Below are 16,551 nucleotides of genomic sequence, written 5' to 3' on the forward strand. Positions count from 1 at the left end.
GTCCCAGCTACTTGGGAGGCGCAGGCAGGAGACTTGCTTGAGCCCAGGAGTTGGAGGTTTCTGTGAGCTGTGATGCCACAGAACTCTACCCAGGGGGACAGCTTGAGGTTCTGTCTCAAAAAAAAAAGGAAAGAAAATTCTGACATATGCTATGACATGGATGAACCTCGAGGAAATTATGCTAAGTGAAATAAACTAGTCATAAAAAACAAATGCTGTATTTTTCCACTAATATGAACTATCTAGAATTGTCAAATTCATAGAAACAGAAAGTAGAAGGGTGGTTCTCAGAGGCTGCAGGAAGTGGTAAATAGGAAGTATTTTTTAATGAATATAGAGTTTCAGTTTTGTAAGATAAAAAGGTTCTGGTGATTGGTTGCATAGCACTGTAAGTCTACTTAACACTACTGAACTATGTGTACACTTAAACATAGTTAGATGATAAATTTTATGTTATATGTATTTATCAAAATTAAAAATAAAAATAAAAATAAATGAGCCTGGGCAACAGGCAAAAAATTAAAAAAAAAAATTAACCAGGTATGGTAGCACGTGCCTGTAGTACCAAATACTTGGTAGGTTGAAGGCTGTAGTGGGAAGATCACTGGAGCCCAGGAATCTGGGATCATTGTAATGAAGGAGATAATATCAGAACTGGAGTCCAGGAATTATAGTGAGCTATAATTATGCCACTATATTCTATCCCAAGTGACAGGACAGGAACCTGTCTCAAAAAAAAAAAAAAAAAAAAAGAAAGAAAGAAAGAAAACAAAAAAGATATATATATACATATATTAATAGAATGTAAGTGATAGATAAACAAATGTTCCCTGTAAATTTTCCTCAACTTTACTAATGTTGGAAAGAAAATAAATTTACAGACCAATTTCTCTCATGAACAAACATCCTAAAAAAGTATTAGCAAACTAAATCTAATGAAAAAGAAAAACATATCAAAAGCTAGAGTAATTCATTCCAAGAATGCAAGAATAATTTCAAATTTTTAAAACATCAATTCATCACATTATCAATATATTTTTATTCAGTGTAAAACACTTTTTAATTTCCTTTTGGTTTTCTTCTTCTTCTTTTTTTTTTTTTTTGAGACAGAGCCTCAAGCTGTCCCCCGGGGTAGAGTGCTGTGGCATCACAGCTCACAGCAACCTCTAATGCCTGAGCTCAAGCAAGTCTCCTGCCTCCGCCTCCCAAGTATCTGGGACCACAGGTGCCTGCCACAACACCTGGCTATTTTTTGGTTGCAGCCATCATTGTTGCTTGGCGGGCCCAGGCTGGATTCGAACTCACCACCTTAGGTGTATGTGGCTGGCGCCTTAGCCACTTGAACCACAGGCGCTGAGCCTTGGTTTTCTTCTTGACCTATCAGTTACTAAGAGGTATGCTATTTTTTAATTTCAGAAAAGCTTTCCATACGTCTTTCTGTTACTGATTTCCAATTTTATTTCATTGTAATCAAAGAACATTTTTTGAATTACTTGATTCTTTTAAAATTTGTTGGAATATTTATAACACACCCAATAGGAATCTGGGGTTGTGATGAGGGGGATAAAACTTGTGGCTTCCCTATAAACAAATTCTCTACATGTGAAGAAAAAGAAAAAAAAATTATAACAAGTATGTGGTAGGTGTATGGGTGATCACTTTTAACTGAGCTGTATGTTTGAAAAATTGCCTAATAAAATATTGCAAAATTTAAAAAATTTATTGGAACTTGTTTCGTGGCACACAATATGTTTTATCTTGTAAATGTTCTGCATGTACTTAAAAAGAAATGTGTGTATTCTCTTGTTGGGTAGAACAGTCTGTAACTGTCAATTGGGTTAAGTAGGTTGATAGCATTGTTCAAGTCTTCTAATATCCTTCCTGATTTTTTATTTGTACTATCTATTTTTAAGAGTGGGGGTGCTGAAATTATTGAAATAATGTATTTGCATATTTTTCTTTGTAGTTTTTACTTTGCATATTTTGAAGTGCATGTGCATAAACATTTAGGACTGTAGAGAAAGGATTTTTTTCTTTAATAGAGGTAGGTCAATTGTTCTCCACAGGAAAAAGAAAAAGCTCTTTAACTTTATATTACATTTAAAAAAATTCAGATGGATGAGAAAGGAATAACCATAAAGCTTTAAGACGTGTGGTAGCAAAAAATTTCATTAAAATGTTATAAAAGTAATGTATCATAAAAGCAAATCTGATAAATTAGAATACATTAAAGTTAAACACATTCACTGAAAGAATAAAAACGTGAGAGAGCAAGATGCCTAGCGTTAGAATACCTGCAAATCACACATTTAACAAAGAATTTGTATCCGAAGTATATAAACATACCAACAAATCAATTGACAAAAGGCAGGTAATCCAAAGATAATTCATTTACAAATGAACAAAAGATCTGAGCAGGCACTTCACAAAAGATAGTTTCTTAATGGCTAACAAGCATGTGAAAAGTCAACATTATCCCTCACTAGAGCAATAGAAATGAAAACTACTACATAGCCAAGAGAATGGTTAAATGAAAAGCAATGGCAGTGTTAGCAAGGATGCAGCACAAACCTATAAATCTTATGTTATTGATGGGAGTATAAATTGGTTCCAAAGCTTTGTAAAATTGTTTGCCATAACCACTACAGTTAAAAATGCATCTTTCCTACAACTCTGCAAGTCCATTGCTAGGTATATGCCCCAAAGAAAAGAGAGTATATGTCCATCAAAGGATGTATAAGACTTGCTGATAAAAGCCAAAAGCTAGGAACAACCAAATGTCTATCAAAAGGAGAAGAGAGAAACAAACTGAAATCACACCGTGCAATGGTAGCAGGGGTGTCCATCTTTTTTCTCTGCTGCACCTTAGAGGAAGAGTTGTCTGGGGCCACACATTACACATACAAACACTAATAGAAGCTGAGTAGCAAGAAGAAAGGTCATGCATACTTTTCTTGGTATCTTACACCACAGAAAGGCAAAATAGTCCTCAAATAATCTGCATGTGGCCCACAGCCTACAGGTTGCACACTGCTGGACATCAATAAGAAATAATAACTGCTGTGGGTGGTGCCTGTGGCTCAAAGGAGTAGGGCACCAGCCCCATATGCCGGAGGTGGCAGGTTCAAACCCAGCCCCAACACCCCCCCCAAAAAATACATTAAAAAATAAAAAATAAATTAAAAAAGAAAATAAGAATAACTGTGGGCTTGGCACCCATAGCACAGTGGTTACGGCACCAGCCACATACACGGAGGCTGGTAGGTTCAAACCCGGCCTGGGCTGGCTAAAACAACAATGACAACTACAACAAAAAATAGCCTGGCGTTGTGGCAGGCACCTGTAGTCCCCAACTACTTGGGAGTCTGAGGCAAGAGAACTGCTTAAGCCCAAGAATTGGCGGTTGCTGTGAGCTGTGATGCCACAACACTCTACCAAGGGTGACATAGTAGAACTCTGTCTCTTCCCCCAAAAAAGAAAGAAAGAATAACTATAGCTCAGCGCCCATAGCTCAGTGAGTTAGGGCACTGGCCACATACACTGAGGCTGGCGGGTTTGAGCCCAGCCTGGGCCTGCTAAATGACAATGACAACTGCAACCAAAAAACAGCTGGGCTGTTGTGGCAGGCACCTGTAGTCCCAGCTACTCAGGAGGCTAAGGCAAGAGAATCGCTTAAGCCCAAGAGTTGGAGGTTGCTGTGAGCTGTGATGCCACCACACTCTACAAAACTCTGTCCCCAAAAAAGAAAGAAAAAAATTATCAGAAAGCTTTCAGATGGAAAACATTTCTGAACACAGATGGATCAAAAATAAATTAAGCACAAAAATCCAGACCAAAAGAAGAAGAGTATATTCCTTATGATTCTATTTATATAAATTTCCAAAATAGGTAAAATTTATTTCTGGTAACAGATGCAAGAACAGTAGTTATTTACAGGAGCGGGGAAAGGTAGGTGTTGAATGGGAAAGATTATGAGGGAAACTTCAGTAGTGAAAGTTTAAGTTTAATTTGGGCTGTGTCTACATGAGTTACACAAATGTAAAAATTCACCAAGTGGCACATAAAATATTTGTGAATTTTATTACACATGGAAAAGGGGGGAGCCATAAATAGGAGTAAGAAGAAAAGCAACAGAGTGGTGATACAGATGCATGAGACAAAGAAATTACATCCAGAATATATAAGGAATGCCAAAAAAAAATCCATAACAAAAAGCACACAACCCAATAGAAAAAAGGCCAAAAGATTTAAACAGGTGTTTTACAAAAAAGGATATCTATCACAACAATCAAATCAAAACCTTTAGAATGAAGAAATACAACCTTTAGAATGAAAAAAGATATTTGAATGTTATAAATCTGACAAAGGTTCGATAATTAGAATCTATAGAGAACTCTAACAAAAAAAGAACAAACAATTCCATCTATCACTGAATAAAAGACATGAACAGAACCTTCTCTGAGGAAGACAGACAAATGACTAACAAACATATGAAAAAATGCTCATTGTCCCTAACCATCAGAGAAATGCAAATCAAAACCACTCTGCGTGGTTCAGCACCTGTGGCTCAAGTGGCTAAGGCGCCAGCCACATACACCTAAGGTGGCAGGTTTGAATCCAGCCAGACCCGCCAAACAACAACGATGGCTGCAACCAAAAAATAGCCGGGCGTTGTGGCGGGCGCCTGTGGTCCCAGCTACTTGGGAGGCTGAGGCAGGAGACTCGCTTGAGCCCAGGAGCTGGAGGTTGCTGTGAGCTGCGAAGCCATGGTACTCTACCCAGGGGGATAGCTTGAGGCTCTGTCTCAAAAACAAACAAACAAACAAAAAAAAACACCCTGTGATATCACCTAACCCAGTGGTTCTCAACCTTCCTAATGCTGTGACCCTTTAATACAGTTCCTCATGTTGTGGTGACCCCCAACCATAAAATTATTTTCACTGCTACTTCATAACTATAATTTTGCTACTGTTATGAATTGTAATGTAAATATCTGATATGTAGGAGACCCCCCAAAGGGGTCGCGACCCACAGGTTGAGAACCACTGACCTAACCCCAAGGGGAATAGCCCACATCACAAAGTCCCAAAGCTGCAGATGTTGGCAAGGATAGAGAGAGAAGGGAACGCTTCGTTACACTGTTGGTAGGACTGCAAACTAATACAGCCTCTTTGGAAAGAAGTATAGAGAATCCTCAAAGAACTCAAAATAGACCTTCCATTTAATACTGCAATCCTATTACTAGGCACCTACCCAGAAGGAAAAAATCACATTATTGTATTATCATAAGGACATATGCATTAGATTGTTTATTACAGGCCAATTTACAATCACCAAAATGTGTAAACAACCTAAATGTCCACCAAATCAGGAATAGGATAATAAACTGTAGTATATGTATACCATGGAATACTATTCAGTCGTAAAAAAGACGGAGACTTTACATTTTTGTATTAACCTGGATGGAGCTGAAGCACATTCTTCTCAGTAAAGTATCACAAGAATGGTAAAACAAATATCCAATGTTCTTAATACTAATATGAAGCCAGCAGATGATCTAATACATGCCCACATGTGAGAAAAACTCAACTCAATTCAAGTTGGGGGGAGGGGAAGTGAGGGTGGGGGCGAGGGAGGGTGTCCTCCACTTAATGTGCACAATATCAGGGGTATATGGCACACCTCTTGGGTGCAGGACACAGCTCCCAGCACCTAACAAATGCAAACATTGTAACCTAGTTGTTTGTACCCTCACATTACCTGAAATAATTTTTAAAAAGGATAACAGAATGCTCAATAAACATATGAAAGATGCTCAGCTGTCATGGTCACCATAGAAATGCAAATTAAAACCACAGGGTGATGCCACTACACACCAATCAGAACGGCAAAAATAAAAAAAGAGGACTAAGCCAAATACTGGTAAAAAGGTGGGAAAACTCAGTGCTGATGGGTTTAATTACTTTAGAAAACTGATTTATCTTCTAAAGTACAATACAGTAGATATTTTTATTCATAATAAGTAAACGTTAACATATCATTTCAAAAAGTAATTTTTGCCAAGATTAAGATTAATCTATCTTTTATTATCTTTCTTAGCTCCAGAGTAATGAAATTTTTAAAATCACAAATTGTTTCAAGAGCAGTATAATCCCTTTAGATGTATTGCTGGCCTAAAAAAAAAACATTTTATCACTTTTAATATTTTGGTAAATAACTGAGGCCAGAATATTGAGACAAATAATACTTTATCAATAATTTTTTTCACAATTACCAACAGACTGTGTGCCCTCAGGGACAGGCTAGCGAAAAGCCTGGCCAAGTGCCAACAGCTTCACCTTTTTGCTGAGATTCATGTTCTCCATCTTAGCCTTCAGTAGCTTCATCTTGTTCATAGTTATTGAATTTTCAATTATCTGCTGCCCAGAAGGAGAAGGCTCAATTTCTTCATCCTCATCCGTATATAAATTATACACAGAGCCACCACTGCAAAGGAAATGATAACTACTTGAAATCGGCTCGATGTCTGCTTAGCAGACTAAAAATACTCTATAGACTACAGCAATCGATACATGTTGCTGATGATAAAACACCAAATCTCTTTTGTCGATATAAATGCAAAGAAAATATATTTCAATACATGTACTTCTTACAAGAAAAAAATTAAATGGGAATTAATATCACAATCTAGTGTTACTGAAATCTAGTATAGCTGAACCTCTCTAAATTCAGTGTATCATGAATGAAGATCTTTTGGCACCTGCTATATCATTTCCACAAGAATGTTCTAATTTCATTTTATTGACTAATGCTGATGATTGTGCAAAAATTTCCATGAATTAAAATCAATATAAACATTGGCACAGAAAAGAAGTACAGATTTTTATTTATCCTACGGGGATTCTTACCAAACAAAATAATTCATAAACAAGTATCATCAGAGCATTTTCTGTTCTTACAGAACAAAAATAAATTTTTAAACATTAGGGTAACAAAATTTTTCTAAGTGTGTTTGAAAATGTAACCACCTAGAACAGAATAGATTGTAACATGGAAAAAGATACCCAGTCACGTCATGAAACAAATTATGTTAAACATTTCAATTACTGATCAACCCATCATGACAATAATATATGGAACCCCTCTTCTTTGATCACATAATATGATGACATATAACTTTATCTTCATATTTACACTTACTTATATGTCTATCTGTCCCCCTTGTTCCCCCATATGTAAGCAAATAGAAAGCAGATATTTGGCTTTATCAAATTCCCAGTGTTTACACATGGCACAGTGCTTAGCACCTATCCAATTGTTTGATATGCTGAATACAAGCATATTGAAGATCCATTTATCTTTTCAATAGTGGGAATATTAGAATGGTTAGGATTTGAAAAAAAACACAAGCTCAGCATATGTGGAAAATGATTAAAACTTTATTTTGTGTTTTGTAGAGACGGGGTCTCGCCTTGTTACCCAGGCTGGTCTTGAACTCTTGGCCTCAAGCGATCCTCCCGCCTTGGCCTCCCAAAGTGCTGGGATTACAGATGTGAGCCACCACACCCAGCCTAAAACGTTAACTAGAGCAGAATAAGAATACATATTAGTCATAGTCTAGTTCGGGGGTAGAAAGAAATGGGGCAGGGAGACAACTGGCAGAAGGAGGGAGGGCATGAGGCAGGATCTCACCTAATGTGCACCCTTTGAGGGTGTATAACACACCCCCTGGGTGAGGGACTCTTTTACAAATGGAACTTGACCCTGGAAGTGAAAACAATGTAACCTAAAAATTGTACCCTCATATTAATTTGAAATAAAAAATAAATTTAAAAAATGTTTTAAAAAATAAATTAAAAGAAAAGCATACATATTAGTCACTGTGTCTGATTTTCTTGTAGGTAAACTAAAATGTGTAATCTATGAGGGTTAATAAAATTTCCTGTTCTGTGTGGTTATAAAAAATGGAAATCGGCTCAGCACCTGTGGCTCAAGTGGCTAAGGTGCCAACCACATACACCTAAAATGGCAGGTTCAAATCCAGCCCGGGTCCACCAAAACAATACCGGCTGCAACCAAAATAATATAGCTGGGTGTTGTGGCAGGCACCTGTGGTCCCAGCTACTTGGGAGGCTGAGGCAGGAGACTCACTTGAGCCCAGGAGTTGGAGGTTGCTGTGAGCTGTGATGCCACAGCACTCTACCCAGGGGGATAGCTTGAGGCTCTGTCTCAAAAAAAAAGGAAATTATTTAGGAGAGCTTTAATAAAGCACATCCACAATACTACTTTAGTATATACTACCACCAAATAAGGGCAGAAAAGAGAGTAGACAGCCCCATTCCCAAACTTTTATGGTGAAATGAAATTTTGAAATTGGCAAAGGTATCAGAAGGAAGACCGAAGGAAGTGGTCTCCGTAACTAGTTCAGTCTGCAGTGTTTGACTCAGGACTGTCACTGCTACCTACTGTAGATGCTTACCTATGATAATTGACAACTACAACCCTAAAGTAACAAAACTGTCTCCCATACAGGCATTTAGATGCCTCTTCTCCTAGGTTCTTTCCAACCATTACTCCTAATCCTCACAAAACTACATAAGGTAAATATTGTATTTCATTTTATAAATGAAGAAACTTGCAATTAAGAGAGGTTGCGTGATTTGACTCAAGACCCAAAAGCGATGATGGACCTAAGATTCATATCCCCCATCTGCCTAGTTCCAAAGCTGATTCTTCCTCCTGTTGCCTCCTATGCACCAAGTAACAGGCTTTACTGTGTTGTGCTTGTGCACCCACATGAGTGACAGAACTCATAGTATGTGCAGGCTTTTGTCTTGAGGTCAACTGAACAGCACCTGAAAAGGTGAGTTGCATAAAGATTTTTGTAATTTTACCCTGTGGAGTTAGAAGGACTGACTCAAGTATACTCTATTCTTAGTTACCTTGCAATATTTAAACTTTAAATACTTCTCTGGTCAACCAGTGGCATTTTAACTTGAAGCACATTTATTGAAAATAAAATGAAGTTTCTGCTCAACCTTACTGTCATGAGAAGACCAATTCTCCCATGGAATGTAAGTGTAAAAAGGAACAATCATGCAAATATTTCAGTGGGTGCATTTTAGAATATAAAACCCTTTTAAATTCACTTAGTTTTCTTCAAGGAACATTATTGTGATTTATCTCTCAAAGGAGAGATTCATGAGATCAGTTAGAAGCCAATCACATATATTTTTAGATGAGAAAATGTAACTAGGCTAAGATAACACTGTAATTTAATAAACGTAATCTAAAAATATATTTATATGCTAATATTTTCTTGAATGCTGTATATAACTTTCTCTAAATCTTTTAATGTAATAATATGCTTAAAGTGTAAGAGATAGGTGAATGTAGTATTTATTTCAACAAGAACTGTGTTCATCCCCAAACCAAGACCTCACATGATGTTCACAGATAATTTACCATTAAGTCTTGCAATATTTCTTTCTACTTAAAACACAGTAACATTGTTTGATCCACCAAAAGATCTGAGACTAAATTCCTCAGAAAAACAACCTGTAAAAAGTAAAAAAGAAAAAAAACAAAGATCTGAATCTAGAAAAGACTGATGCTGCATTACATATCCAAGTGAATCATACGAATCCCCAGCTCTTCCTGTTTCTTCTTAGAGATGGAGTAGGCCTAGACTTCTGAGCCACAGGAACTGTTCTCCAAGTAACAAGTTGGTTTTTCTTTGAATGGTTTTACCACTAGCTTTTTATTTTGTGTGGTTAACTTCCATTACCAAAAACACCTTTCCCCTCTTTGTCAGCTTGGCAAACTCCACTCCTCTTTTAAGCTTTACTGCTCAGAGACTGTTTCTAACTCGCCACCTTTCAGGCAAGATGAAGGCCTTCTCATCTGTTTTCCTAGAGATCTGGATATCTTCTTGTAACAATTACCAACATTATATCATAGTAACACACCAATGCCTTGCTTAGTGACCAGCACTAAAAGTTCAGTAAATATTTAATGTCTTAAAATGAAAGAAGATAAAGAATCATATTAAGTCAAAATGCACAGAAACTTAGAGGTCACCATGTCCAATTCTCTAATTTTTCTATTGCCCAGCTACATGTCTAGGATTTTTCCTTCTGATGATAGAAGTAATATTATAATTTATCCCCCTTTTTATAAAGTAGGAAAACAAGACCACGGAGATAAGGAGATTTATCCACCTTTAAGGAGTGAGTTAAATTTAGAAGAAAGATACCAATTTTAGGTGTATTTCTTTCTATTACACCAAGGTGCATTAATAATACAATATCATAACAAGACTCTACAATCTAACAGGCATCCTAAGATTTCATAAAGTAACAGAAACAAAATTTTTTTTAGAGCATCTCACTTTGTTGTCCTTGCTAAAGTGCCATGGCATCACAGCTCACAGCAACCTCAAACTCTTGGGCTCAAGCAATCCTCCTGCCTCAGTTTTTCATTTTTAGTAGAGACAGATGTCACACTCTTGCTAGGATGGTCTCAAACACGTGAGCTCAAGTGATCCACCCACCTTGGCCTCCAAAAGCACTAGGATTACAGGTTTGAGCCACCACGCCCAGCCTGAAACAAATTTTTCTTTAATGAAAAAATCCTGTTCTGCAAAGAAACTTATTTTAGAAGTTACCTGTCATATAAATCACATGAAGGATAATTTCAGATGGGAGGGTGGGGTAAGAAAGAGAGGCAAGAAATTTAGTCAGTGTGGTTAATATACTAAGATTATTTTGACATCACAAGGTAACGTAAAAGGTTGAGGCATATCATATGATGTTCTCTATTTCTAAGTGAAATACGCAAATGAAAACCAATTTACCTTAAAGATTCAGATAATGGTGTTAAAGTGCCATCTCCCCTATCTATTACACGAAAGAAATTCAATTGATCGCCTTCTCGATATACCAAAAATGTTACTTGTTTGTTGCAGGAGGACTTCTCCCAGACCTCATCACGAGTGGAATCCAGGTATTCAGCCATTTCCTTAAGTGGATCTTCCATAATAACTACAAATGGAAAAATTGATATATAGCTTTCAATTTATATCAGATTTTATCTTGGGACAGAAACAGGATGAATACATGTAATTCTTCAAATAAGTCTCTGACCTTTTTTCATAGTTAATATAGCATTATTATGTTGCTATGTTCAAAGACAGGGCTTAACCAAAACTTAAGGGATTTTTTCCCCTGGGCCACTAGAATCTGTATATTTACTGATTCTATGACATTATCATCTATGATTCTTTTCTTTTCTTCTTTTTTTTTTTTTTTTTTTGAGACAGAGTCTCACTCTTGCCCCAGGCTAGAGAGCCATGGCATCAGCCTAGCTCATAGCAACCTCAAACTCCTTGGCTCCTTGGCTCAAGCAAACCTCCTGTGTCAGCCTCCCTAGTAGAAGAGGCACCCACCACAGTGCCCGGCTAATTTTTTCTGTTTTAGTAGAGACTGGGTCTTACTCTTGCTGGTCTTGAACTATTGATCTTAGGCAACCCTCCCACCTTAGCCTCCCAGAATACTAGGATTACAGGAATGAGCTATGCCCAGCTTCTAGGATTATTTTCCTTATATACCTTCTGCTTCCTGTATTTTCAAATACTGGTTCTAACAATCAATAATTAAAAGTAAAGTAAATCCTACTTACTTTAGATTAAAAAATAAACACACATAGAATTGGGAGCCTTTCTTTTGCTTTCTAGTTTTATATAAAGACTGCTTCTTCTTAGAACTATTCTTTGATGTGAAGCTAATTAAAAGTACACAGTAACTCGAACACAAGGGGGCTCCTTAGTGTACTAAAATGTGTGAAATGGTCAATACGCTGCTTCTTAAAAGCATCTTCCCATTACCCCAATTGTCCTGGTATGTATTTACATGTCCAGTAAGTACACACAGAGAGGCACATGGACTAACTGGAACCGAATTCCCCACTACTGGTAGGCTTTAGTGGCCCCAGAGATGTCCTTGGGTTTACATATTTTACCATCATAAAACCTCCTATAATGCACAACAGCCACCCTAAGGTGGGAATGATTCTAAAAAGATTGCTGGCTCGTAGGGTGAATATTCCAGAAGCCCCTGAACCTCAGACTTGGGGGGATTTAAGCAACAGTTCCGGGTAGGAAAAAAAAGTTCTTTCCCAAAGACAGTTTCATGTCAAGCTGTAGAAACTTTTATTCTCCCCTAAAAGAAGCAACAATTTCCCAAGCTGCATAAATTTCATTTATTAACATAATCACAGGGCTATACTACCTTGTAAAAAGAAGTTGCAGCAATAGCTTAAAGTAATAAAGTAAAAATGTCAAAGATGTTACTATCCTAAATTCAATAACACACTACTAAAACATAAAAATCCGCGGCGCCCGTAGCTCAGTGGGTAGGACACGGGCTATATACACCAAGGGAGACAGGTTTGAACCCAGCCTGGGCCCGCTAAACAACGACAACTGCAACAAAAAAATAGCTGGGTGTTGTGGCGGGCGCCTATAGTCCCAGCTACTTGGGAGGCTGAGGCAAGAGAATCAGCTAAGCCCAAGAATTAGAGGTTGCTGTGAGCTGTGATGCCAAGGATGACATAGTGAGACTCTATCTCAAAAAAGTAAAATAAAAGTAAAAATCTTAGAAATATAATATAAAATATTGAGATTATTTTATGAAAATAATTATTTGGAAGTTTTAACTTTCATAGGCACAAAAAGTAATAAGAGACACTTTTCAAACAAGTTCTTGCCCTTTTCAAGTTAATGCTTCACATTCCACACTACATTAATAAGAAATCAAAATTATGATACTGATTTTTTTAGGTATTGTTACTACCATTACTACAGCCACCCTAAACTAGACAAGGGTTTCTTTTTTAGGGAAATACTGAGGTTGCCTGTGCACATATGTTATGTGTAAACGTCTTTTTTACATTTTTTTTAATATTTAATTATTGTGAGTAAAGAGTAGTTGTATATCTTTATAGAGCACATGTGATGTTTCAATACAGGCATACATGTGAATTAATCAAATCAGGGTAACTGGGGTGCCCAGCACCTCAGGCATTTATCGCTTCTTTGTGTTAGGAACATTCCAATTCTACTCTATAAGTTATTTTAAAGCATACCCTAACTTACTGTTGATTATATCCACTTTGTTGTGGTATCAAATTCATTCTATCTAACCATATTTTTGCACCAAGATACTTATTTTCATAACAAAAAAACCACTGAGATTTTATCAGCTATAATAAAATAATGCATATAAAATTTAGGATATAATTTAGTTTTAGGAAATAAAGTTTCTTTTCTATGTTATTTTGAAAAATGGTTATTTTGAAAGCAATTTTAAAAACTAAATATTGCTGGAACTCACACAACAAAAGTGCTTTCTAAACCACAATTTTGAAATAATAAGACTAAATTGGTAAAAAATATAACTTCTCTAAAATAATACTGAGAAGTCGTAAATCTAGGTTCAGATTTTTTCACAAATTTTCCAATGACATAAGGTGGGCAATAGTAACCTTTTGATTTTAAAAAAGTTAATTCAATAAAGACAAATTTATTAAAAATTTAATTTAAAATACTAAAAACAGACAAGTTCTGGCTGCCGATTTTCAGTTCACAAACAAGCTTTCCCATAGAAAGCTATCAGAAATCATTATTACAAAGTATTTACTACTAAGCAACTACCAGAGGGTAGTGATGCCTTTCATTTTCCTTTAAAGAAAGAAAAGTAAAACACCCACATATACTTACTTCAGAATCTATAGCACTTATACTCCTGATAAACATAAAATAATTGGGCTGGGTGTGGTTCACACCTATAATCTCAGCACTTTGGGAGGCCAAGGCAGATGGATTGCTTGAGTTCAAAAGTTTAAGACCAGCCTGAGCAACAATGAGACCCCACGTCTACTAAAATAGAAAAATTAGCCAGGCATTGTGGGGGGTGCCTATAGTGCCAGCTACTAGGGAGGCTGAGGCAGGAGGATTGCTTGAACCTAGGAGTCTGAAGTTGCTATAAGCTATGATGATGCTATGGCACTCTACCCAGGGTGACAGAGTAAGATTCTGTCTCAAAAAAAAAAAAAAAATGTAGTTCTAATAAGAAAAGTAAGTGCTCTGATTAAACACTTTGGTTTAAAGACAATATTACACACAAATAACCAACTTTCAACAATATTATACAAAAGAATTCACATGGCATTAATACTACATAATTCTATCTTAACATAATGGCCCAGTAAACACTTAGGGTTCTTACAGAGTCATTACTATAAACATTACCCTACATCACACAGGCCAATTTCACAAATCCAATTAATAAAAAATTCCTGATACCAGCAATGTTAATCAGGTCTAACATCATTACTTAAACATTTTCTCTAATCTATGCAAACAGTTCAACACCCAAAGTAACATATCTCACTAAATCCTCCTGAGGTAGCTAAGAAAAAAATGGTAATAATCCTATTTTCTAGCCAAAATTATGAAACACAGAGATATAATTTGGCATGTGGAAGTAAGCCAGCAACGGGTTACTTCAGTTTTCCTGTTGGGGAAGGCTCAAACAAATCTGAAGGCCTTCCCCCATGAGGTCCACAGGGCAGGACTGCTATGAGTAGTCACCTCCACTTTGTAGGGATTCATGTCACATACCTGAATCAGAGACCAATGTGAATACTCCCGCCTCTTCCTGTCCTTAGAACCTTCTGGTCAGTCAAATCTCCATTCATGTAATCTTCTCTGAGGACCCTTCCTGCTATTCTACTTCGATAGACATGATCATGGTTACCCTGTCTATTTCCTGTGTAGCACTTACCAACCAACTTAAATTACATTAATTCTTTACGCATTTATTGTAGGCAGTGTCATGAAGCAGACTTTCTTTCCCATGTATATGGCACTTGAACACTGCACCAATCATTTAGTAGATGTTCAATATTTATTTGTTCAATGAATGAACGGATTTCAGAGACCACTCAAATTCTGAGAAAGGATTTAATAGGCCCACAGTAATATCATAAAACAATACAATATTTATATTAAGTCATTCGATTTATTTCCCTTCCCTATGCTGGTAAGGTTTACTTTTAAATCTCCCTAGATTGAAACAGGAATCATTAGATTTTCTAGAATACATTTTAAAATTCTAACCTCTACACATATGTTTAAACAACAATACCTAGAGAAACAAACGTGATTCTTCTAAGGCCTAAAAGCAGAAGGGGAATGGAAATAAAACCTGAGGCTACATACATGCTAACTTATGAATGTTATTGTCAAATGTTATTGTCAAATGTATATATGCCTACCTCGTCTAGTATTTATAGGCCCACCACGCATAGCCAATACCAGCTTCAAGGTACAACCTTCTGAAATGCTGTGGATAGTTAACACAAAAATAAACCATAATCATCAAAACACATTCAATGTTAAATCTATACTGGTTTATCAGTCATAATGCCCATTTCTCTGAAATACAAAGATACCACAATGTGAATAAATATGTTAATGTACTTACTTGTATAAATAACAAAAAAAGTTCTCATAAGCCTTAAATCTGATGTGAAATCTCAGAATAAAAGTACTAGAAAGGCCCCCTGTCATCATGTGGTTTAGCCTTTTCACTTCCCATGTAAGCACAGGAGGCCCAGAGAAGAAAAGAAGCTTGCCCAAGACCCAAAGTGTTAAAAAACAGCATATCTGTTTAATAAAACAGAACACAGAAAAATGGCAAAACTACAAGGTCTTCTGATTTTTGGTGCTCTTTCAGCTATTCCAAATTGCCTCTCACTCTTTCCCTCTTTTCTTAACAAAAGAGTGTGATGAATTATGTGACAGGAAAAAGAAAGACAAGGAAGGGGAGTCTCAGGGCAATTTGCCCTTTCCCCCCAGGTTGGTTCACTGAAAAGATCAGCTCACAATTATAGTAGAGAAAGGTTTATTTCAAAATATCATACACATGGGGGGGAAGCACAAGAATGATTTCCCAAAGTTTCAGTGGCTTTTAAAGATGCCTTCTAGAAGGGAGTGGGGATAGAAACTGGAAAGTCTACCTGCAGCAAGTGGTTGCTGAGGAGGGAAACCGATTGATTAGTAAATTAACCTGAGAGACAGGTATCCAGCTTCAAATGACCTTAGGGCCAGTCTGTTAGCATGTGATTAGGAGTCTAGCAGCCCTTTAAGATTTTATGTAGGTAGATAGACAAAAGTCTTTCTTCAGAGTTTCCCAATTACGAATAGCCTTTAATCCAAAATAATCTTTACACCAAAGAAACATATTTTGGAGTGAAATTTTCTTAGCTCCTTCACCAAAAACTCAGAAAGTGTATCTGCAATCATTGGTACACAGAACATGGCTTAGTAGCAAAAGAGAGGGCTTAATGAGAAATCAAAGACTAGGTAGAGAACAATTCTTTCTTAATCCAAACCCCTGAGAAAATGGAAAGAAAAGGAATAAGCCGAGTAGGAATAGGTCAATATCTGAAGAAAGAACAAAGAAAGGGAAAAGACAGTAAGATTTTTTT

The 16,551-nt window shown here is 36.7% G+C and overlaps 1 protein-coding gene and 1 pseudogene across 1 annotated transcript in view; one reads left to right on the forward strand and one right to left on the reverse strand.

Moving 5' to 3' along the window:
- The window catches only part of ZFAND4 (zinc finger AN1-type containing 4), a 75,530-nt gene that overhangs the window by 18,654 nt on the left and 40,325 nt on the right, over nt 1–16,551 (reverse strand). Inside the window, exons 4-6 of the mRNA XM_023509031.1 lie at nt 15,337–15,404; nt 10,856–11,042; nt 6,339–6,486 (exon numbers count right to left, since the gene is read on the reverse strand). Coding sequence (XP_023364799.1) covers nt 6,339–6,486; nt 10,856–11,042; nt 15,337–15,404 — 403 coding nt within the window. The remainder of the gene's footprint in view (nt 1–6,338; nt 6,487–10,855; nt 11,043–15,336; nt 15,405–16,551) is intronic.
- Nucleotides 1,465–1,604, forward strand: LOC111722686 (annotated as a pseudogene).

This window comes from Otolemur garnettii, unplaced genomic scaffold (assembly GCF_000181295.1).
Source record: "Otolemur garnettii isolate 467f Iridium unplaced genomic scaffold, OtoGar3 scaffold00315, whole genome shotgun sequence".
NCBI lineage: Eukaryota > Metazoa > Chordata > Mammalia > Primates > Galagidae > Otolemur > Otolemur garnettii.